At 49.9% G+C, this 21,314-nt stretch overlaps 2 protein-coding genes across 4 annotated transcripts; one reads left to right on the top strand and one right to left on the bottom strand.

Annotated features, from left to right (window-relative positions):
• Nucleotides 1–603: 603 nt before the first annotated feature.
• Nucleotides 604–20,096, top strand: GRM2 (glutamate metabotropic receptor 2). The gene is made up of 6 exons (XM_051985604.1): nucleotides 604–733; nucleotides 2,680–3,771; nucleotides 9,062–9,899; nucleotides 12,745–13,823; nucleotides 18,698–18,872; nucleotides 19,404–20,096. Exons 2-6 carry the CDS (start codon nucleotides 3,277–3,279, stop codon nucleotides 19,475–19,477), a joined length of 2,661 nt encoding a protein of 886 aa, XP_051841564.1. The 5' UTR covers nucleotides 604–733; nucleotides 2,680–3,276; the 3' UTR covers nucleotides 19,478–20,096.
• LOC127554237 (IQ domain-containing protein F6-like) lies at nucleotides 5,725–8,648 on the bottom strand. 3 transcript variants are annotated; one of them, XM_051985614.1, is made up of 3 exons: nucleotides 8,447–8,648; nucleotides 8,231–8,296; nucleotides 5,725–6,172 (listed from the first exon to the last, which is right to left on the bottom strand). In XM_051985614.1, exons 1-3 carry the CDS (start codon nucleotides 8,612–8,614, stop codon nucleotides 5,807–5,809), a joined length of 600 nt encoding a protein of 199 aa, XP_051841574.1. In that variant the 5' UTR covers nucleotides 8,615–8,648; the 3' UTR covers nucleotides 5,725–5,806. The 3 variants fall into 3 exon arrangements, with proteins under 3 accessions (XP_051841574.1, XP_051841594.1, XP_051841584.1); XM_051985634.1 differs by having other exon boundaries at nucleotides 8,545–8,612; XM_051985624.1 differs by lacking the exon at nucleotides 8,231–8,296.
• Nucleotides 20,097–21,314: the final 1,218 nt, after the last annotated feature.

Genomic DNA, 21,314 nt, shown 5'->3' with positions numbered 1-21,314 from the left:
CCCATGAACTGACAGAGGGACCCCGGCCCCCTGCATCTTCCTGTCTGTCTCCTGGTTACTGCAGCTCAACCTCCAGGGAAGACAAGGGGTGAGGGGCACAGTGGGGGCACAGGGGGTGACCCCAACGCCCTCAGCTGCCCTCACAGTGAGCCTGGTCTTCCTCTCCAGGGAGAAGTGGGTGCCATTGGGCAGGGGCATAGGCCATAGGTGCTGGGGGCCAGAGGATGGAGGGTCTTGGGGCCAGAGGATGGAAAGTGGCCAGTGTGGGACCGAGGGATGAGTCCAGGATGAGGAGAGGGGCACTCGGGGACGGCCGGTCCCTGGGCAGGGCTCCAAAGGCATCACCAAGGCCCCCTAGTTTAGAGTTCAGCACCTGGGCCCGGACAGCTCCGGAGCTGGGAGGGCTGGAGAGGTAGCCGGAGGGAGGAGCAGCGAGCAGGGGGAGAAGTCGGAGAAAGGAAGGGCTGGGGGGCCGCTGGAGAAGGTAAGGGGAGAAAGGAGAGGGAAAGGGGGGGCCTGAGGAGTGACGGAGCGGGCAGAGCCAGCAGGGAGGAAAGGGGAGGAGGGGCCGGGGGCGGGGCGGGCGGGAATGAAAGCGGCGGGGAGAGCTGGGCGGCAGGAGAGCGGCTCGGAGCCCGGGCCGGAGCCGGAGCCGGAGCCAGACGGGGAAGCCAGGAACCCAGAAGCCAAACAGCCCGCCGAGCTGAGCTCCGTCTCTTCAGAGCCGAGGCAGGTAAGGCGAGCCTGCAGGGCCGCCCTGTCCCAGTCCCAAGAGCCCCGAAGGTGGAGAAGATGAGCCCCGTCCTGCCTTCCTCTTCTACCTCAGGGCTCTGACTCAGGCTGGGTCCCTCCATCACTGCCTCTGTCTCCCTTCAGTGTCTGTCATTTTCTCAGGCCACCTCTCCCCCGTCAGCGTCTCTGAATCTCTCCCCCACACCCCCGGTTCTGTCTTTTTCCTTGTCCTTTCAACCCCCTCCCTGTCTCCCACTTCTGGTTTCTTTCTCTTGTCTCTCCCCCATTCCCGTCTCTCTTCCTTCCTCCTGTTCCCCCTCCCCCACGTCCATTCCCCCCTTCTCTGATTGTCACCCCTTTTGGATCCCCCGTGTCTAGAGTCTCTAATTCCGCCTCCTCCATTTCTCTGTCTCTCCTCCTATTCCTGGATCCTCACAGTGTCTTATATTCCCTTATGGAGAGAAGGGGGTTAACCCTGTATATATAAATAGGGGGACAGAGATTAGGCTCCCCCAAGGAAGATAGAAAACAGTTAAGGACAGGTGACCCTAGGGGACGTCAGAAACCTTGGGTTGGATCGTCAGAACACTTCAAATCTAACTAGGTGACCCCGAACAAGTACCTCCTTTCCCTGGACCTCAGTTTCCCGAGTCATGTACCATGGGAAGGTGACACTTTCCAGGGAAGTGGTGTGTACATGTAGCTGCAAGACTGTGTATGAGCATCAAGAAGTCTGTGTGGATGTGAGTAGGGAGAGCTGTGTGTGTGCTGGTGACAAAGAACTCTTCAGCAAAATTGTTTAGACTGGGGGTTAGGGGGAGAGGAGCCAGGGATAGATGGAGATATTTGCCAAGCTGAGGAAACTGAGTCACTGAAACAGCATCTCCCTTCCTTGACCCCACCCTTATACCTGAGGGTAACAGACAGGACCTAGACCTAGCCTTTGGTGCTTTTGTGATGCCTCAGGGAAAGTGTAGGAACTAACCAACTTGCACATCTCTGACCTGAATCACACATCCCGACACACACACAAATCTGATCACACATTGAAAAAGACATGCACAAACGCATAGACACACCCACCTGTATGTCCACAGGCAGCCATATACACCTGTACACAGTCACTCGGCCAAAACAGTCAACTCTACAGGAGCTTGAAATGCCTGACTTCTCTTTCGTCCCCCTGCTCCCATCCATTATTGGGAATCCATAAGCAAAAACATTCTGGAAGGGGACCATATGATACTGGAAAGACCTCTGGGTTCATCCAGCTTTGTCCTAGGCCTCTTCCTCTTAAAAGAGCCTCTGCCTAGGCATTGCCCAGATACTGAACCACCCAGATCAGGGATTCTCAGCATACAGTGATGTTATGGTGAGGTCCTTACCAGAGACTGTGCTTTTTATACCAGGTATCTAAGAATGTTGTACCATTTGCCCTCCATTTCTGACCAAGGCCTTGTCTCCTTTTCCAGGCCCAGTTGAGAAATTCTCAATCTCTCTCTCTCTCGCTCTCTCTCTCTCTCTCTCTCTCTCTCTCTCTCTCTCTCTCTCGCTCTCTCTCGCTCTCTCACTCTCTCTCGCTCTTTTTTCTCTCTTCTCTCTCTCTCTCTCTCTCTCTCTCTTCTCTCTCTCTCTCCTTTCCTCTTTCTCCTCTCCCCACTTCTCCTTCCCCATTATGTCAGGCCCTGGAAAAGATCAGGGACCACATAGTGTTCAACTGAAGGGAAGAGGAAGAAATGGGACCCCAGGAAATAGGTCAGAAGTCAGTCACTGTCACCCCTTTAGCTTGATGAATAATGGGTTTTTTTTCTCCTCTGGTCCTGGATTCACAGGAGGGAGGACAAACTCTCATTTCTCTTGTGTGATTGAATATGTGAGGTGGGAGTGTAAGGGAAGCCCACTGGGTTTTCCCTTTCACCCAGCTTCCATGTTTCTGTCTCTCTGCAGGTGCTGTTCTCTGCTTTCTCTCCTCTCCCACTCCTTTTAATCCTCACTCTGTCTTTTTTCACTCTAGCCTATTAGGTTTTTTCCCAACCCACTGCTTCCTATTTCTTCACTTTCATCTAAAGTCCTCTTTCCTTCTCTTCCCAGTGATTTTTGCCCCATCTTCCTTCTCTTTCCTCATTTCTGTCTTCTCTAGCTTTTCATTATTTCTTTTCCTCCTTTCTCTTTCTCTTCCCAACCTGCCTACCTGTTTCATCTTCCTTTTCTCTCTCCTCCCTTTTCTGTTTTTCTCTCCTTTCTCCTCACCCTACCTATTTCTCCCATCACTTCTCCTCTCCTCCTCTTCCTTCTCCTCCTCCCCCTCACACCTCCCCTTTCTCTTTGTTTATCTTTTCTCCTCTCCCTCTCCTCTTCTGATTCCCATCTCTGCTCCCCATTCTCTTCTTTCCTCCCTTTCTTTCTTCCCTTTCTCTTCCTGAACCTCTTCTCTTTCTCCCTTTCATTCTCCCCATTTCTCTTTTCCTTTTGTCTTCTGTCCCTTCTTTTTTCTCTGTCTCCTCTCCCTGGCCCCATCCCGGGCCTCGGTCAGGTGCCCTCCAAATGGGGCCAATTCTGCCTTTGCTGCTGCTGCTGCTGCTGCTGCTGCTGCCGTGGGGAGCCGAGGGTGGGGGCGAGGCGGGAGCGGGGAGCCCAGGCAAGAAGACCCTAAGCCTGGCGGGGGACCTGGTTCTGGGCGGGCTGTTCCCGGTGCACCAGAAAGGGGTCCCGGGGGCTGGGGGGAACGGGGAGTGCGGCGGCCCCGTGAACGAACAGCGCGGGGTGCAGCGACTGGAAGCCATGCTCTTCGCCCTGGACCGCATCAACGGCGACCCGCGGCTGCTCCCCGGCGTGCGCCTGGGCGCGCACATCCTCGACAGCTGCTCCACCGACACGCACGCATTGGAGCAGGCCCTGGACTTCGTGCGCGCCTCCCTCAGCCGCGGCGCCCCGGGCTCCCGCCACGTGTGCCCCGACGGCTCCTACGCCATCCACGGCGAGCCTCCCACAGCCATCACCGGCGTCATCGGCGGCTCCTACAGCGACGTCTCTATCCAGGTCCGCGGGGAGGAGGGTCCGGGCAGGGGTGGAGGGGTCTTGTCCGGGGGCGAGGGCGAAGGCGGGCCGGGAGGGGCACAGACACGGGAGACGGAAGACTAAAGACGCAGACAGAGACAATAAAACAGAGATACAGAGACAATAAAACACCGCAACAGAGAAGGTGGTAGAAGGAGAAACAGCAAAAGGAGTCCGAGGCAGAGAGGGAGCGTGTGTACAGTAGAGAGCTGGGGAGAGCGATTCACCGAGAGCCGGGTATGAGAGAGAGGGAGAAGACTGAGAAGTGATAGCGCAGAATCTCAGCCTCCCGAAGGTCTCTCGGTGGGCATCTAGTCCAATCCATTCCTCTTACATTGGGGGGGAGGGAGCTGCTCGTAGCCTTTGCTGGAAGAGCTTCCGAAGAGCCCATTCATTTTTAGATAGCCCTCATGGAGACAGAGAGGGAGAAAACAGAGACAGAGAAAGACACAGACACAAAGGGTGTGGTGGAAGGAGAGATGAAGAGGCAGACTCAACGGGCAGGATTCAGGTAACAGGGATGGGGCAAAACAGGGAGAAGGAGAGAGCCGGAGAAATAGGGATCGAGATAGCAAGACGCATCGTGAAATGGAAATACCCGGCAAGAAACACTTGGGGTGGGAGGGAGAGGAGAAAAGTAGAGATTGGAGAACACAGGGACAAAGCAAAAAAAAAAAAAAAAAAAAAAAAAAAAGGAAACCAGGAAAAGAAGAATGGACCGAATTTGATCCTCAAAACCACCTCGGGAGGCAGAGGCTCTCCAAGTTTTAGAAGAAATCTGAGTCCTAAGGGTGGAGTCATTTGCCAATGGCCACTGAACTAGTATCTCGGGCAAGATTTGATCTAGCCTTCATGACATCCCGCCCTGTGTTTTTTCCAGTATTTCACTGATACTTCTGAATAGAAACAGAAACAGGTAGTGAGAGACCGGGATTCCCAGAGAAAGTTGGAGACAGAAAACAGAGACAGACTCAAAGACGGAAGACAACTTAGAGATGGAAGCAGAAAGAAAGGCCAGACAAAGACTGAAACACGGAGAGATGGGTCGACAGATGCCTGGATAGGATGAGTGGGAGGGAAAGAAGTGGGAAGCAGAGGGTTGGGATATAAGGGGAGATGTTGGAATGGGAAGACACCCTTATAGCAGGTACGCCCACATGTGCAGGAGGCAGCCAGGCCATCCATATACATACATGCACATGTCTGCATACATACATACACACATACATCAGTTCCTTTCTCCTTCCCTCAGCATCTAGCTCTGTCTGAAGGTTTGAAGAGGGAATCCTGTTTTGGAGGCCCCTGGGGAGGGGTGAGCCAATGCAGGCCCAGCTGAGGTCTTGTCTGCTCTTGCCATCTGCCATTCTGGCCCTTGGGGACACAGGTCCAGGACCAGGGTTTCCCCTTCTTTCCCTTCCCCCACCCCTCTCATTGCCAGCTACCTCATTCTCAGCTGGAGCTGTCCAGTCCCTAAGGCACTCCACCAGGCGGTGGTCCTTTGCCAAGGACAGACCCCCAAAACCCAGCTGGCCCCACCCCAAGACTCGCAGTAGCTGTGCAAAGTACAGCCTGAGGCAGAGGGAGGGAGAAAAGCCAAGGAAAGAGGGCTGCTGTTCCTAACTGAAACGTGCTGGGAGCGAAGACTCCAGGACTTACTCTGCTTGGGGAGGAAGGGGCAGAAGGGCCCTTCGCTTTCCCTTTGGAGACAATGTGGAGGAGTCTCCTATAAATTAAGTCAGAAGGCTGGGGAAGGGCGGGGATCTTCTCTGGGGAGGAAGGAAAGGGACCCGCCTGACCTGCCTAAACTTGAGCAGATTCTGTCTCCTCTCTGCTGTTGCTCTCTCCGAGGTCCTTGCCGGTCCCGAGTCCAGGGCTCCCCGGGGCCTGGGACCGTGGAGCAGAGGCTGAAGGGAGGACCGGGCTGAGGCGGACCAGTCCAGTCCATACTCTTTATTGAAAGAGGTAGAGTCCGCCGGGGTCCCTCCCCGCTACCCCAGTCCGTAGGGCCCCGGAATTTCTAAACCAGAATCTTTATATCGATCTCCAAGTGCTCCGCCGTCGTGTGGTTGCTCTCCAGCTTGCGGTGCCGGCTGGCGTACCAGCGCCAGTACGCCTGGATGATGCAGGCGGCCGCCCGCGCCCGGCAGAAGCAGCGGCGAATGCGCCACATGCGCGCCCGCGCCTGCAGCTTGACCACGGCGCCCTCCTGCCGCGAGTAGAGCAGCAGCATGGTCCGGCGTCGCTTGTCCAGGGCCCGGGCCAGCGCAGCCCGCCACCAGCACTGAATGATCCAGGCTCGGAGCGCTGCGTGCAGCAGCGCCCGGCGCACCAGCAGGCCCCTCCACCAGGCCTGGATCTTGATGGCGGCCTCGGTCTTCTTGTCCTGGGTAGAGAGGGGGGAGGCGGTCTTTCTCCCGGCCGGCCTTGACCCTGTGCCTTAGCCGGGATGCACGAATCTTAAGCCTTTTCTTCATTCCCCCTAACCCGGCCGCTATCTTCTCGGCAATCCCCCTGCTTCTCCCATCTCATTTCCCCTACAGTCCTCTTCTCTCCTCCTTTCTCTGCTTCCCTTCTCCCTAATTCCTGCTCCTCTTATTCTGTTCTTTCCCTTGCCTCTTCCCTCCTCAGTCTTCCTATTCGCTCTCCTTTTCTTCTTTCTGCCTCTGTCTCCTCTCCCCCTCTTCCCATTCTTTCCCTTTCTTTTTCTCTTTCCCTTTTCTTCTCTTCTTTCCTCCCCATCCTTTCCTATTCCCATTCCTCTACCCCATTCTTTTCTATTTTCTCCTCCTCCTTCTCTTCTTCTCCTCCTCTTCTCCTCTCTCAGATCTCTCTCTCTCTCTCTCTCTCTCTCTCTCTCTCTCTCTCACACACACACACACACACACCTCTCCTCCCTATTTTCTCTTCTCCCCATTCTTTCTCTTTTTCCTCTTCCTTTCCACCCATCTTTTCTCCTCCTTCTCCTCTCCCTCTCTTTTCCATTCTCTCCTCAGGCCTGGAAGGACCCTTAAACATCACCTTGCCCAAACTCATAGCTGACCAGATCAAGAATCTCTAGGCAACGTTCCCAACAAGGGGTCATCCATTTGTCACTTAAAGATTTCAAATGAAGGAGGAAAACTCATTGTTTTTGGAGACAATCCATTTCACCTTTGGAGAGCCCTAATTGTTCAGAAGTTCTCCCTTTTCCAGAGGAGAAAATCTGCCTCTTTACACTTTCAAATCATTACTTTTAGTTTTCCCTCCAGATTCAAATAAATCAAATGGAGGGTCATGTCTTCCCCTCCAACCGCAAGGGTTTTCTTCTCCTAACTAAACAGCTCCATTCCTTCAACCAATCCTTTTGTGACATGCTCTTCAGTCTCCCAAATCCTGATCATGCTCCCCCGGCTGGTTAAACATCCTTCCTTTAGTGTGGTGCTCTGCACAATTCTCTATAGGATCTGCTGAGAGCAAACCCACCACATCCTTTGTTCTAGACACCAGCCTCTTCTACAGCTCTAAGGGATCCTTAACTGACCAGATGGATAACAGTATAGTTCTATGGACTCCTGAGGAGCTCACAGACCACTCTTTAGATCCAGATATTTAACCAGCTCAAACTCTACTTAATACTATTGCCTAACCCACAATTCTCTATCTTGTCTGGAAGAGACTTTGTCCAATCAAGGTCAATTATCAGTTGACCACAACTACCTGATCTGCCAGTCCAATTATTCTGTCAAAAAAAGGAATGAGCCTACTTTGGCACAATGTCTTGAAGTTACTGGCTTCCATTGCTTTCCTTTCCAGATATTCCCAAACTAGTCCTTTAATTATACAGTCTACCTCCCTCCCCCCACTGCCCAAAGCTTGTATGCTCTATTCTTCTTTTCTCCCTTCTCCCAAATCTGAGTATCTGCTTTCCTCTAGTACTGTAGCTGCTCACAAAATCCAAGTTCATGGACAGTTCCTAATGACTCAACTATCACATCCATCAATTCTTTCAATATCCTGAACTGTATTTGGCTTGACAACTTGAATTGAAGAGGGCAGCTATGTACTTCCTTCTATATTTTCTAACTCTCATCTCCCTTTGCCCCTCTCTGCTCTCCATCTTCCTTCTCTCTCCCACTTTTTTCACCAGCTTTCCTTTTTTCTTTTCTTTTCCTTCTTGCCTCCTCCCATTCTTCTTTTTTCTCTCTCTTTCCTCTACTTTTTTGTTCTTTTCTCCCCTCTTCCCTTCTCTTCCTTCTCTTTTCCTGGCCAGCTCTCATCCCATCAAGCTCAGTTATGGATTCTCCATCAATCCTCCTCTTTAAACCTTTCTCCCAAATCTCTTGCTATAGTCTTCTTAATTAAAACAAATAAACTCTTTCTCTTTCCTATTTCCTAATCACTCTACTGTTCCCTCGGGCTATCCAACTCAAAGCAAAAATCCTGCCTCCTCCAAGATGCCTACCTCTTTATCTTCTGCCTTTTCTGATTCTTCTCTTTCTGGCTCCTTCTTTTTCTTTTTTTGTGTCGACTTGGAGGAAGGAGAGGGAGAAGGTGGGGTGAAGAGGAGGAAACAAATCTGCCCAACACCTCACACCCCAGCCCAGACTCTAAGGGACCCAAAACCCCCCTTGTGGATTTGCTCAGGGATCTCCAGAGTTAAACTGGTCCTTCCCCCTACCTCAGGGAAGATCAGCCCTTGGTTCAAATCAGCCCTCTCCTCCCTGAAATTATGAGGACCTCCAGGCTCTTGCCCACCACCCCTGGTCCATCCCTTACAGAGAGCAGACTTCCCATGACTTCCAGACAGATGATGGTTCAGTCGTCTTCTTGACCTTAGTTTAAGCATCTCTGGCCTGGTCTGAAAAGGTTTTACAGGGTCATCTATGAGGTCACAAGAGTGACTCTGACTCAGCGATCTTCATCTAGATTGCTCATTTCTATCCAACCACTGAGAAAGAAAAGGTTAGAACTTAGTCTCTCACTGGAGGGAACAGACTTCTAGAGTAAGAAGCAAGACCCCTGGGGCTCTAGGGGAGGGAAACTTAAGTCCTGCCAATAAAACGGGGACTGTGAGAAGGACCTGGATGAGGAAAAGCTAGATCAGTGATAGTGGGAGCAGGTCACTAAAGCTCAAGAAGCAGGGTGGGAAGGGTGGAGGAATGGAGAGATTCCTTGGGAGGTCCTTTCCAGGGAGTGAGTCAGCTAGGAACCTGATTTGATCCCCAGCAGATATCAAATAAATCATTCAGTCTGAAACTCGGGACCCTTCTTGGTCCCCTGCTCTCTCTTCCAGGTAGCCAACCTCCTCCGGCTTTTCCAGATCCCGCAGATCAGTTATGCGTCAACCAGCGCTAAGCTCAGCGACAAGTCCCGTTATGATTACTTTGCTCGCACGGTGCCTCCAGATTTCTACCAGGCCAAGGCCATGGCTGAGATCCTCCGCTTCTTCAACTGGACCTACGTCTCTACCGTGGCCTCAGAGGGTGACTACGGGGAGACTGGCATCGAGGCCTTTGAGCTGGAAGCCCGAGCCCGCAACATCTGCGTGGCCACTTCGGAGAAGGTGGGCCGAGCCATGAGCAGGGCTGCCTTTGAGGGGGTGGTTCGGGCTCTGATGCAGAAGCCCAGTGCCCGCGTGGCTGTGGTGTTTGCTCGCTCGGAGGATGCCCGGGAGCTTCTGGCCGCTGCCCAGCGCCTCAATGCCTCCTTCACCTGGGTGGCCAGTGACGGCTGGGGGGCCCTGGAAAGTGTGGTGGCCGGCAATGAGGGAGCAGCAGAGGGGGCCCTCACCATCGAGCTGGCCTCCTATCCCATCAGTGACTTTGCCACCTACTTTCGAGCCCTTGATCCGTGGAACAACAGCCGGAACCCTTGGTTTAGAGAATTCTGGGAGCAGAAATTTGGCTGTAGCTTCCGCCGGAGGGACTGTGGGGGCCACTCGCTCAAGACGGGACCCTTCGAGCAGGAGTCCAAAATCATGTTTGTGGTCAATGCTGTGTACGCCATGGCTCACAGCCTGCACAACATGCACCAGGCCTTGTGTCCCAACACGACCCATCTCTGTGACGCCATGCGGCCGGTCAACGGGAAGCGGCTCTACAAAGACTTCATGCTCAATGTCAAGTTTGATGGTAATGTGTCGATTCCATTTTTCAACATTTATTAAGTGCCTATCATGTGCAATACCCTGACCTGGTCCTAAGGATACAGAGATGTTAAAAAAAATTAGCATGGTTACTTTCCCAGGAATTATAGTCTAATAGAGAGGATATAATGTGAGTCGGTGGGGTAGGGAGAGAGGTGGGGGAGAGCCAGACAAAATGTGAGGAAAACAAGCCGAAGGAGAGTGCCTTTTCATTGACTGGAGAACCAGGAGGAAGATTTGGGTAAGATGGCCTCTGAGATTCCTCCCAGATCTGTATCTAGAACTCATTCCTTCCTCATCTCCACACACTGAAATTTTCCCTTCTGTTCAGGCCCTCCTCAGGTGATGCTATTAGGAGAACTCTGTAATATCAAGAATGAATATAACCTTGGGAGTACAGAAAGCAGATGGAGAATGACTCTTCCCATACCACCTGAGGAGGGCCTGGAAGGAAGGAAGAGAAAATTTCAGTGTGTGGAGATGAGGAAGGAATGAGTTCTAGATACAGATCTGGGAGGAATCTCAGAGGCCACGTTACCCAAATCTCATTTCGCAGTTGACCATATCACTGGCCCGAGAAGTCAAGTTATTTCCTCGGCCCAAATCCACATGCCAATGAGCCGAAGGGCCAGCTGTCTGATCCCCAGTCAGCACCATTTCTCCTAAGCTGCACTGCCTGTGCATAAGAGATGGATAGCCCGCCCAAATACACACAAAGAAAGCACAGAGGAAGACTGGGGCAGCTAGCAAGGGGGCCGGTTTGTTTGGAGGGAAAGGTCAAGTACAATGAACACTGAGCCAAAGGCCAAGCTAGATAAGCAGCAGGGGTTTGGATGACTGGGATGACCGTCTGTCTGATGGCTTGGCTTCCATATAGATACTTCCATCCAGGTGTATGAGAAGATTACTTTCTAACAGGACACCTTCGAAAGTTTAAATTTATTTCTTTCAAAAATATAGAGGGGGCAGGTAGGTGGCGCAGTGGATAAAGCACCAGCCCTGAAGTCAGGAGGACCTGAGTTCAAATATGGCCTCAGACACTTAACACTTTCTGGCTGTGTGACCCTGGGCAAGTCACTTAACCCCAACTGCCTCAGCAAAATAATAATAATAATAATAATAATAATAATAATAATAATAATAATGGAGAGAGAGAGAGAGAAAGCTTAATACAAAATCAAGAAAACCCAAGTTCAAATCAGTCTTCAGACAGTTCTTAGCTGTGCAATGCCAAACAAGTCACTTGACCCCTCTCCATCAGTAAGATGGAAGCAATCAGAGCTCCCACCTGCCTGGGCTGTTTGTGAGGATAAAATAGGATCCTATTTGCAAGCATTTTATAAGCCCTAAAGTGCTTTACAGATGCTAGCTATTGTTGTTAATAATCAGGAGACAAAAGATGCATTAATTAACTTAATTAACGAATGAGCTTAGTTTGCATTGATAACCCGGGCAGAGAGGTGAGAAGTCTGCTATTTATTCCAAGCATCAGGTCTTCCGTAGGGCACTAACCAGCTGGGACCCAACCAGAGGAAGATGGCCCACATGCTGAGAATATGGAGACCATGGATACATAGATCCCGGAAGGAACTGGGGGTGTTTGGCCCAGAGGAGAGATGTGTCAGGGAGAACCAATCAGTCTGCAAGTAGCTGAAGGGCCAGCAGGAGCAAGCAAAAAGAAGCTTTTCTTTACTTGGCCGCAGAGGGCAGAAGTAATGACAGCTGCCATTTCAATCTGGCTTTCAAATTGGCAAAGGGTTTTGTGGATATGATGTCATTTGAGCTTCCCAAGTATAGTCAATATTATTATACCCGTTTTAGAGATGAACAAATTGAGGTCCAGAAGAATAAAAGTGACAGGGTATTCTCAGCAGAGTAGGAATTGATACACACCGGAGTTGGGAATGAAGCATTAGACATTAGAGTCGAGGGTTGGGTGGGGTGTCGGTATGGGATCATTTGGGAGACTGGGTAAGGTTTTTTCTCTTATTTTTTTTAATTAAAGCTTTTTATTTACAAGACATATGCATGGTGATTTTTCAGCACTGACCCTTGCAAAGCCTTCTGTGCCAACTTTTCCCTTCCTTCCCCCCACCCCGTCCCCCAGATGGCAGGTAGTCCCATACGTGTTAAATATGTTGAAATACATATAGATGCTTCCCCCCAGGTGTATGAGAAGATTACTTCCTAATCCAATATGTGTACATATTTATACAGAGACAGCGAACCTTAGAATTGCTGGGAGTTGAGGCTGAGTCAAGCCTACGGTTCAATAACTGAATTAAAGTCATCCCAGTTTGGGCTTGTGCTTAGGGTGGGTCTATGAACTATGAGCAGTGAGCTAACTCAAACAGCATATTCTGCCCAACTAATATCACGGCCAAGAGCGTCAGGAGGGCCTGAGTTCAAATCTTACCTCAGACACTTACTGCTTCCTAGCTGGGTGACCCTGGACAAGTCACTTAACCCCAAATGCCTTAGGAGGGGGAAACAAATTTAAAATCTTTTTTTTTAATTTAAAAAACCCTCCACTGGATTTTGGATGGTCTCAATTTCCTCATTTATCAAGCGAGATTAGGTTTAGAGGTAGGGTCGGGTCTTCCTAGCTGGGTGGCCCTGGGCAAGTCACTTAACCCCAATTGCCTCAGCAAAAAAAATGAAAAACTGGGCTCCGGGTGGACTCAGTTTCCTCATCTGCGAAGTGAGTTGGGGTTGGTCCGGAGCCTGGAGAGGCTTAGGTTCAAGGAGAGAGGGCCTCGGGCTGGGTTAGGGCTGGTCGAGGGCTCTAAAGCGGGGACTCACTTCCCTTCCTCCCTTCGCTTCCCCGGCAGCACCGTTCCGCCCGGCCGACACCCACAGCGAGGTGCGCTTCGACCGCTTCGGCGACGGCATCGGCCGCTACAACATCTTCACGTACCTCCGCGCCGCCAGCGGCCGCTACCGCTACCGCAAGGTGGGCTACTGGGCCGAGGGCCTGAGCCTGGACACCGGCCTCATCCCGTGGGCCTCGAGCCCGGGCGGCGCCCCGCCCGCCTCGCGCTGCAGCGAGCCCTGCCTGAAGAACGAGATGAAGAGCGTGCAGCCTGGGGACGTGTGCTGCTGGCTCTGCATCCCCTGCCAGCCCTACGAGTACCTGCGGGACGAGTTCACCTGCACCGACTGCGGCCTGGGCTACTGGCCCAACGCCAGCCTGTCGGGCTGCTTCGAGCTGCCCCAGGAGTACATCCGCTGGGGGGACGCGTGGGCGCTGGGCCCGGTCACCATCTCCTGCCTGGGCTTCGTGGCCACGCTCTTCGTGCTCGGGGTCTTCGTCCGCCACAACGGGACCCCCGTGGTCAAAGCGTCGGGCCGGGAGCTCTGCTACATCCTGCTGGCCGGCGTCCTGCTCTGCTACTCCATGACGTTCGTGTTCATCGCCAAGCCCTCCACGGCGGTGTGCGCCCTGCGCCGGCTCGGCCTGGGCACCGCCTTCTCCGTCTGCTACTCGGCGCTGCTCACCAAGACCAACCGCATCGCGCGCATTTTCGGCGGCGGGGCCCGCGACGGCGCGCGGCGCCCGCGCTTCATCAGCCCCGCCTCGCAGGTGGCCATCTGCCTGGCGCTCATCTCCGGCCAGCTGCTGATCGTGACCGTGTGGCTGCTGGTGGAGGCGCCGGGCACGGGCAAGGAGACGGGCCCCGAGCGCAGGGAGGTGGTGACGCTGCGCTGCAACCACCGCGACTCCAGCATGCTGGCCTCCCTGGCCTACAACGTGCTGCTCATCGCGCTCTGCACGCTCTACGCCTTCAAGACCCGCAAGTGTCCCGAGAACTTCAACGAGGCCAAGTTCATCGGCTTCACCATGTACACCACGTGCATCATCTGGCTGGCCTTCCTGCCCATCTTCTACGTCACCTCCAGCGACTACAGGGTAAGGGGGCGGGGGGGGGAGGGGGAAGGAAGGAGGGGGCGCCGAAACCCCGCGGGGTGTTCTCCGCAGAGAGGTGCCGCGGTCGGCCATGTTGCCGATGAGGAAACGGAGGCAAACGGGGTTAAGGGTCCCGCTGCTAGCGATTGTCAGGGACAGGACCCACTAAGACCGAAAGCGTGAGAGGAGCCGCCAACTGAAGGGGGGGAGGGGAAGAGGAAGGGGGCGCAGTGGACAGAGCACCAGCCCTGAAGTCAGATACTCAACACTTCCCAGCTGTGTGACTCCGGGCAAGTCGCTTAGCCCCAATTGCCTCAGCAAAAAAAAAAAGAAAGAAAGAAAAGAAAAAAAGCGGAAGGGTTCCGGGGGACAGCGGGAGCAAGGTGCGGGCGCAGAGAGATGAAGCGGAAATAGTTGGCGCCTGTAGCTCCTCCCTCACTGCCGATCCAGTTTCCTTTTTTCCTCATTTACTTTCCCACACGAGGGTTATTATCCCCATTTTACAGATGAGGAAACTCAGGGAAACAAAGTGATCTATGGAGAAATGTTACAAAGCTACTGGCAGCTCCGGAATTCAAGTCCAGGGTTTTCCTGTCAGATCCGCCAATGGGAAGCATTTATTAAATGGCCGCAGGTGCCCGGCACGTGCTGGACATTGGGACACACATAAGGAACAAGGGGTGCCCGGCTGCCCCAAGCGCCCATCTGTAGAGGGCGCGGGCCAGAGAAAGGCACATGGAAGTAGGAGAAATGTATGGGAGAAAAGAGTGGGGGGAGAGAAAACCGAGAGAAAGGTACGAATGGGGGGCGCAGGACCACGTCGTTGGAGCCCAGAGGAACTCGAGGGGAAAGATCCGGCCCCCTCATGTTATATAAGAAGAGATTCGGAGGCACCGAGCTGAGTGATTTCCAGCGTCCCACATCTATTAAGTGTCTGAGATGAGATTTAAATCCTCCTTAAGGCCAGTGCATGCTGGAGGAGGGAAGTTAGGATTCCCTAAGCTATTTCAGTCCTCCTGGGCGCCTCAGTCTGGGGAGGAGGGTGCGCAGGTAATTTCTAGAACCCTTCCTCCTCCATCTGCCCCCAGACTTTCCCTTGGCCCATGGATTCCTCCGTCCTCAAGCATGAATGACAATTGCTGTCTCTGACTGCTAACTCAAACAGCAGGAACCCTTCAAAGCAGCTTCCTTCACCCCCTCCACTGGGGCTTTGGATGGACTCAGTTTCCTCACCTGTCCTAAAGACTGGACCTCAAATGCAAGTCTTCTGACCCCGAGGCTCTTTCATGTTAGAACTAAGTAAGGTCATGTCTCGCTCCAGAACAATGGAGTTGGAAGGGACCTTTCTTCCAGCTGAGTTGGGAGCTAGTGGAGCGACCGGTACTCGGATCTCAGGGCTGATCTCTCCTGGCTGTGCAACATGGCAGGGTCACCCAAGCCCTCTGGGCAGCCTCCCCTGCAAAATGTGTCTCCGATGGCATCTGTCTCACAGGGGCGGCCGTACAGTGCTTAGCAAGCCCTGAATCTGGGCACAAGTGTCCCCGGTCGTTATTATCTGGCTGAGTTCTATCTGATGCTGGAAGCCCTCCCACACCATGCCTGGCATATATTCTGCTCAAGTACTTGTAGTGATGGGAGCTTAACTCCAAGGCTGCCCGTTTCTTTGTTGTGTAGTTCTACTTGGTAGGAAATTCTAACATACAAAGCTGAAATCTGCCTTCCCTGATCCCTCGGATCCTCCCTGGTCCCAGTTCCGTCCTTTTGCACCAAGCAGAACTGGATCTATCTGTCTGTCTATCTATCTACCTCCTATGTTTCTTTTCCTTCCTTTTTTCTCTTTTTCTTTTGCTCTTTTTTGTCTCTCCTTCTTTCCTTTCTCCCTCCCTCCTTTTCTTCCTTTCCTTCTTCCTGCTGCTCTTCTTTCTTTTTATTCTTTTTCTTTCATTCTATTCTCGTTTTCTTTTTTTCATCTCTACTTCTTTCCTTCCTTCTTTCCATTATTCCCTCCATTTCTTCCTTTCTTTTTCTTCTCTTTTTCTTTAACTTTTTTCTCTTTTTCTTTCTTTCCCTTTTCCTATTCCTCCACCCTTTCTTCCTTTCTCCCTTTCTTTTTTCCTCTCTTCCTCCCTCTCTCCTTTCCTTCTTTTCGTCCTCCCTCTCTTTTTTCTTTCCTTCCTTCCTTCCTTTCATTCATTCTTTCTTCCTTCTTTCCTGCTTTTCTTCCTTCCTTTTTTTCTTTCCTTTTTTCTCCCTTTTCTTCCTTCTCTTATTCTTCTATAATACTGACTTTTTTATTTTTAAATAGAACTTTTTTATTTCTTTTGGTTTTAAATCACTGTCATTTCTGGATCTACCCTCACCCCATCAGCATTGAACCCTCCTTTATAGGAAGAAAAACAGCTAAACAAAAACAACTGGCCCTGTGACCGCATCTGACAATATTGATGGTATTCTGTACTTATTCTCCCAGCTCTACTCAGAGGAAGGCTCTATATTTGATGAACTGTTCTCCTGGACCGTTATTGATCTGGTTATTTTTTCTCCAGTTAACTTTGAGTTCGGTTTATTTTTATTCATTTACAGCTTTTGTGTACCTTGTTCTTTTTCTTCTGAGTCTTTTAAGTTCATTCAACTTTTCTCACGCTTCTCTCAATTTCTATATTTGTCATGTCTGGTGGCATGATAATATCCCATAATATTCATACCATAGTTCGTTTGGTTCCCTAATTAATCAAAGCTCACTCTTTCCAATATTTTGTTACCACAAAAGTGTTGCTCTGAACATTTTGTTGTTTCTGCCTTTGTTGTTGTTTGTCCTTCATTCTCGAAGATGGCTATGACATCAGGGGAGTGAAGCCATGACATGCAAGTGGCTTGGATTTAAATGAGGGAGGGCTGTGCAAGGGCACCTGCCTCACTTTCCCCACCAGAGCCATCTGGGGCCAGTGGCAAATATAAATCAGGACGACTGGAGATGGGCATCTTTTAAGCTAAAGTCTTCAACGAGTCTCGGTTTGATTGAGGCAACACCCCATTTTAAGGCTGGACAGCAATTAAGACAAAGAATCTCTTCTTTCTTGTCTTTGACTCCCTTTGGGTATATGCCTAATTACATCACCAAGTTTAAAAATATGTATATTTCAGTTATTTTTCTCATATGATTCTAAATTTTTATCCAGAAGTGTTGTAGCAGTTCAAAGCTTTAATAGAGTGTGCTAGTATTCCTGCTTTCCCATAATCAATCAACAAACATTTATTAAGCATTTACTGTATGCCAGACACTTTACTGAGTGCTAGGAATACAAAGAAAAAGGAAAAATATTGTCCCTATCCTCAAGGATTTTAAAAGGAAAACAACATTATCATTAAAATTGGTGCATGCAAAATAAATACAGCATAGATGGAAGGTAGCTTTAAATGAGAAGGACATGGAAGCATATGGAGAGTGGAAAGGGAGGACCAGAAAAGTCATCCTACAAGAGATGATGCTTGAGGAAGATCAAGGATTCTCTGAAAAGATAAGGTGCTAGATTGTGAAGCTCTTTAAACACCACAAAGATGTGTTTATGTGTGATCCTAGAAGTCAGAGGGAACCACTAGAATTTATTGAATAGTGGGATGATATTTTCAGAGGATTGTGGAGGATAGATTGCATTGGGAAGAGACAAAGCAGATTATTTCATTATTTCAGGAAAAGAAACGAAAGGGACTTGAACTAGGGCGGTGATTGTGGGAGTGGAGAGAAGGGGACATATATAAGAGATGTTGCAGGGTTGGGGGGAATGACAGGATTTAGCAACTGATTGATTGGATATTTTCAGTGATCAAGGATCATGCCAATTTTGAGAACTTGTGTGAATGTTGCCAATTTGTGTCACCCTTGTTAATGTGCAGGGCTGGGATGAGACCTCAGAGTTGTTTTACTTTTATTTATGTATTTCTCTTATTTTTAACGGTTTGGAGAATGGTTCCCCATGGTCAGTCATAGCTTGAAATTCTTTAGAAAATCATTTGTTCATATCCGTTGACCATTTATACACTAGGATATGGCTCTTAAGTCATGGGTCTGTGTCAGTTCCTTTTATACCTGTGAATATCAGGCTTTTATCATTTCCCCATTTCAGTAGTATCCTGGTAAATGTTTTTGCCAGCCAGTTCTTCAAGGGAAAATGTATGCAGGACACACTTTTAAGTTTAATTTACATTATCAGCATTTTGTCCATCCCTTTCTGAAGTCTAGACTGAAAATTGAGCAATTGGGGCTTGCAAACTTGGCCAAGCTGGCTCCAATAACCCTTGCAGAGATGTTTTTCCCAAATTGATTTTGTTCACGCAGAAGATTTTTAATTTTATGTAATCAAAATTGTCTATTTGGTCTTTTTATGATCACTGCGACCTTGTGATGTGGATTCTTTCCCAGTCACAGATGTGATATGTTCCTCATCCATACCCCTTTTCTATACAACGGACCTTCAGATACTAAAGACAGCTTTCTTTCTTTTTTTTTTTTAATAATGGCTTTTTATTTTCAAAATACAGTTTTCAACATTTATTCTTGCAAAACCTTGTGTTCCCAATTTTTCTCCCTTCCCCACCAGACAGCAAGTAATCCAATATATGGTAAACATGTGCAATTTGAAGACAGTTTTCATGACCCCCTAAACCTTCTTTTCTTCAGGCTAACACCCTGGGTCTCAACCTTCTGTTCCCATGCTCCTTTATGAGTAAGAACAATATTATAGCATTCTCCACTCCAAAATCTAACTCTGATGTTATAATGGGACCCCCAAGGAGTGAGATGGGTTGGTCTCTGTGTGGGTGGAGGAAGGGGGGAGGCTTGCAACACAGAAGCCCTGACTCCTGGTCCTCCCCTCCAGGTGCAGACCACAACCATGTGTGTGTCTGTCAGCCTCAGCGGCTCCGTGGTCCTAGGCTGCCTCTTTACCCCCAAGCTTCACATCATCCTCTTCCAGCCACAGAAGAATGTAGTCACCCACCGAGCACCTACCAGCCGCTTCAGTGTCACAGCTGCTGGCTCCAGCATCTCCCACGGTCAGTCTGTGCACCCTGGACTTTCTGGCGCTCCCAGACCGAGAGCTCTATCCACCCCCTCCTCCCTCCCATCATCACAGAATTCCCATATGTATTCCTTAGGGTCATAGGTTATTCCTCATTCCTGAATCCCAGTCTCCCACCAGAACGTAGTCTATACTCACTCGTCCCTCGATTTTTTTGCCCTGTTATGCCCCCTCCCCTCCAGTTCATTTTCCTTTATTCTCTTGAACTCTAAAGACATTCTCAGGTCACCATATTGTGATCTTATTTTATTTTTTGAAAGAATTAGAATGATTGTTCACTGAGAATATAACAGAAAAAAAGGAGTTAAAAAGAGAGGTCTCTGTAGCAGAAGACCCCTAGTTCAAAGACCCTTTGAACCTTCCCTGAAATTCACCACCACAGAGAAGATTCCTCCTCTGAGCCTAAGAAAGCACCCCCCCTTAGAGAGTAGATGCTCTGTTCTGGCCTATGTGATTCATGAAACGCCTTGTCCCCACCACTGACTTCTCTGCTTTCTCTCCCTAGGCTCTGGCTCCCAGTTTGTTCCTACAGTATGTAATGGCCGGGAAGTGGTGGACTCTACAACTTCATCACTCTGAGGGCTGAGCCCCCAAACAACCCAGCTCCCTGGATGGGAAGATAGCACAGGGTCTTATTCCCCTAGACCCAAGCAGATGAACATTGGAACATTGCAATAACCCCAAATCACCTCATTTCTCTAACCCAAACATTCTCTCCCCTGATCCCCATGGGTTGTTATAACAACCTAACCCCATCCTACCTCCCAACTTTGGCCCAGGGTCAGAAGCTGCTGGAGAATGTTGGGAGTATAAAGTGCCCAAGAGATCGTGGCATTGGCTTTGTTTGACCCAATAGTGTCAAATGGAAACCCTGAGGGGGAAGGGCTGGGGTTGGGGAGGTGGATTTGACAAAAGTAGAGATGCTACAGATCTAGGATCAAAGAGTTTATTAGGGAGGCAGTCCCCAAATGGGAGGGAAATAGAGGAGCCAGGCTCTCCCCAATCCTTGCTACATCAAAGGTGCTTCCAGCTCTGGGCCCAACTCCTAATCCCTACTTTATGTCCTAGGGCTTTTAATTTTTTATATAAGTTATTTTAAGGGTGGGAGGAGGGAGCACCCAGTCTTCCTGAAAAAATAATGTATCTTGTGGTTTATTTTGTAATTTCTGTAAATAAAGTTTTTTTTTTTTAATCCAAACCCATGGCCTTTCTGCACTTTCATCAAAAGGGTAAGGGCACAGGAGAAGAATTTCTATATAATGGATAGGATACCTAGATGATAGCATTCTTTGTTGTGACCAGGAGGGCCACAGAGAGCCGGGACCATAATACCATCAGTTGTTACTGCTGGCTCCTGGATCCTGGCCCAGAAGAGCTTTCTCTGGGTAAGGCAGCCCAAACAATGCGATGCTTATACAGCCTCCCAGAACTGGGTGATGTGGGAAGAGGCAGAGGACCTGAACCTGAATTATGGTCTGCTTTTTTCCCCTTTGTGATTCCTTTGTCATTATATGATGAGGCGGTTGAACCAGATGACCTTTGAAAATCTCTTCCAGCTCTAAATCAGTAATCCTGTGAGCGAATGAAATAATGTGTGTGGAAAAGTTTGCAAACCTTAAAGATCTATACAAATCCCAGCTATTATAAATTATAAATGAATCCTAGTGTCAAGACCTGGAGAAGTCAAAGAAATGAGGCACATGAGGCTGGAAGGGAAGAGCATCTGTGCATGTCTTTTTTTTTTTTTTTTTTTTGGCTCGGTTTCTTCTTTTTTTTTTTTAAATTAAAGATTTCTATTTTTCAAAACATAACACGTGGACAACTCTTCAACATCAGCCCTTGCAAAACCTTGTGTTCCAATCCCTTCCCTTCCCCCACATCCCCCCCTAGATGGCAAGTAGTCCAATGTATGTTAAACATGGCAGAAATATTTGTTAAATCCAATACATGCATACATATTTCTGCAGTTACGTGCTGGTGCACAAGTCTTTAGGAAGGTTCTGAGGATACCAGAAACACTGAGTGAGGGAGAGATCTCGGGGCTGAGACACCGGGAAAGCTCCGGGACTTGTTCTGGGCCTTAAAGGCCGAGGGAATGGACCAAGAAAGGTTTGGTCCCAAGGGATGCTCACAGAGGGGATGTTCTGGCACAGAAGAGCAATGAAGAAGCACCAGCAGCCCCAGAATTCAGCATCTCCGAATGGAAAGTTCCTCGGACTAGACAGGAACTAGAGGGGATGTTTTACCCAGAATGCCAGAGCCGGAAGGACCCATTAAAGAAAATGGAGCTCAAATTTAGCGAGTATTAAGTGCCTACTGTGTGCAAAGCACCACGCCAGGCTCTGGGAGAGAGAGTTTAGGCAAGAAATAGTACCCGTAACTCAGAGTTTGCAGTCTAGTAGAAGACACAGATAAC

This window comes from Antechinus flavipes, chromosome 1 (assembly GCF_016432865.1).
Source record: "Antechinus flavipes isolate AdamAnt ecotype Samford, QLD, Australia chromosome 1, AdamAnt_v2, whole genome shotgun sequence".
Lineage (NCBI taxonomy): Eukaryota > Metazoa > Chordata > Mammalia > Dasyuromorphia > Dasyuridae > Antechinus > Antechinus flavipes.
Note: the sequence above shows the minus strand (reverse complement) of the source record. Positions and strands in the feature narration are given on the sequence as shown.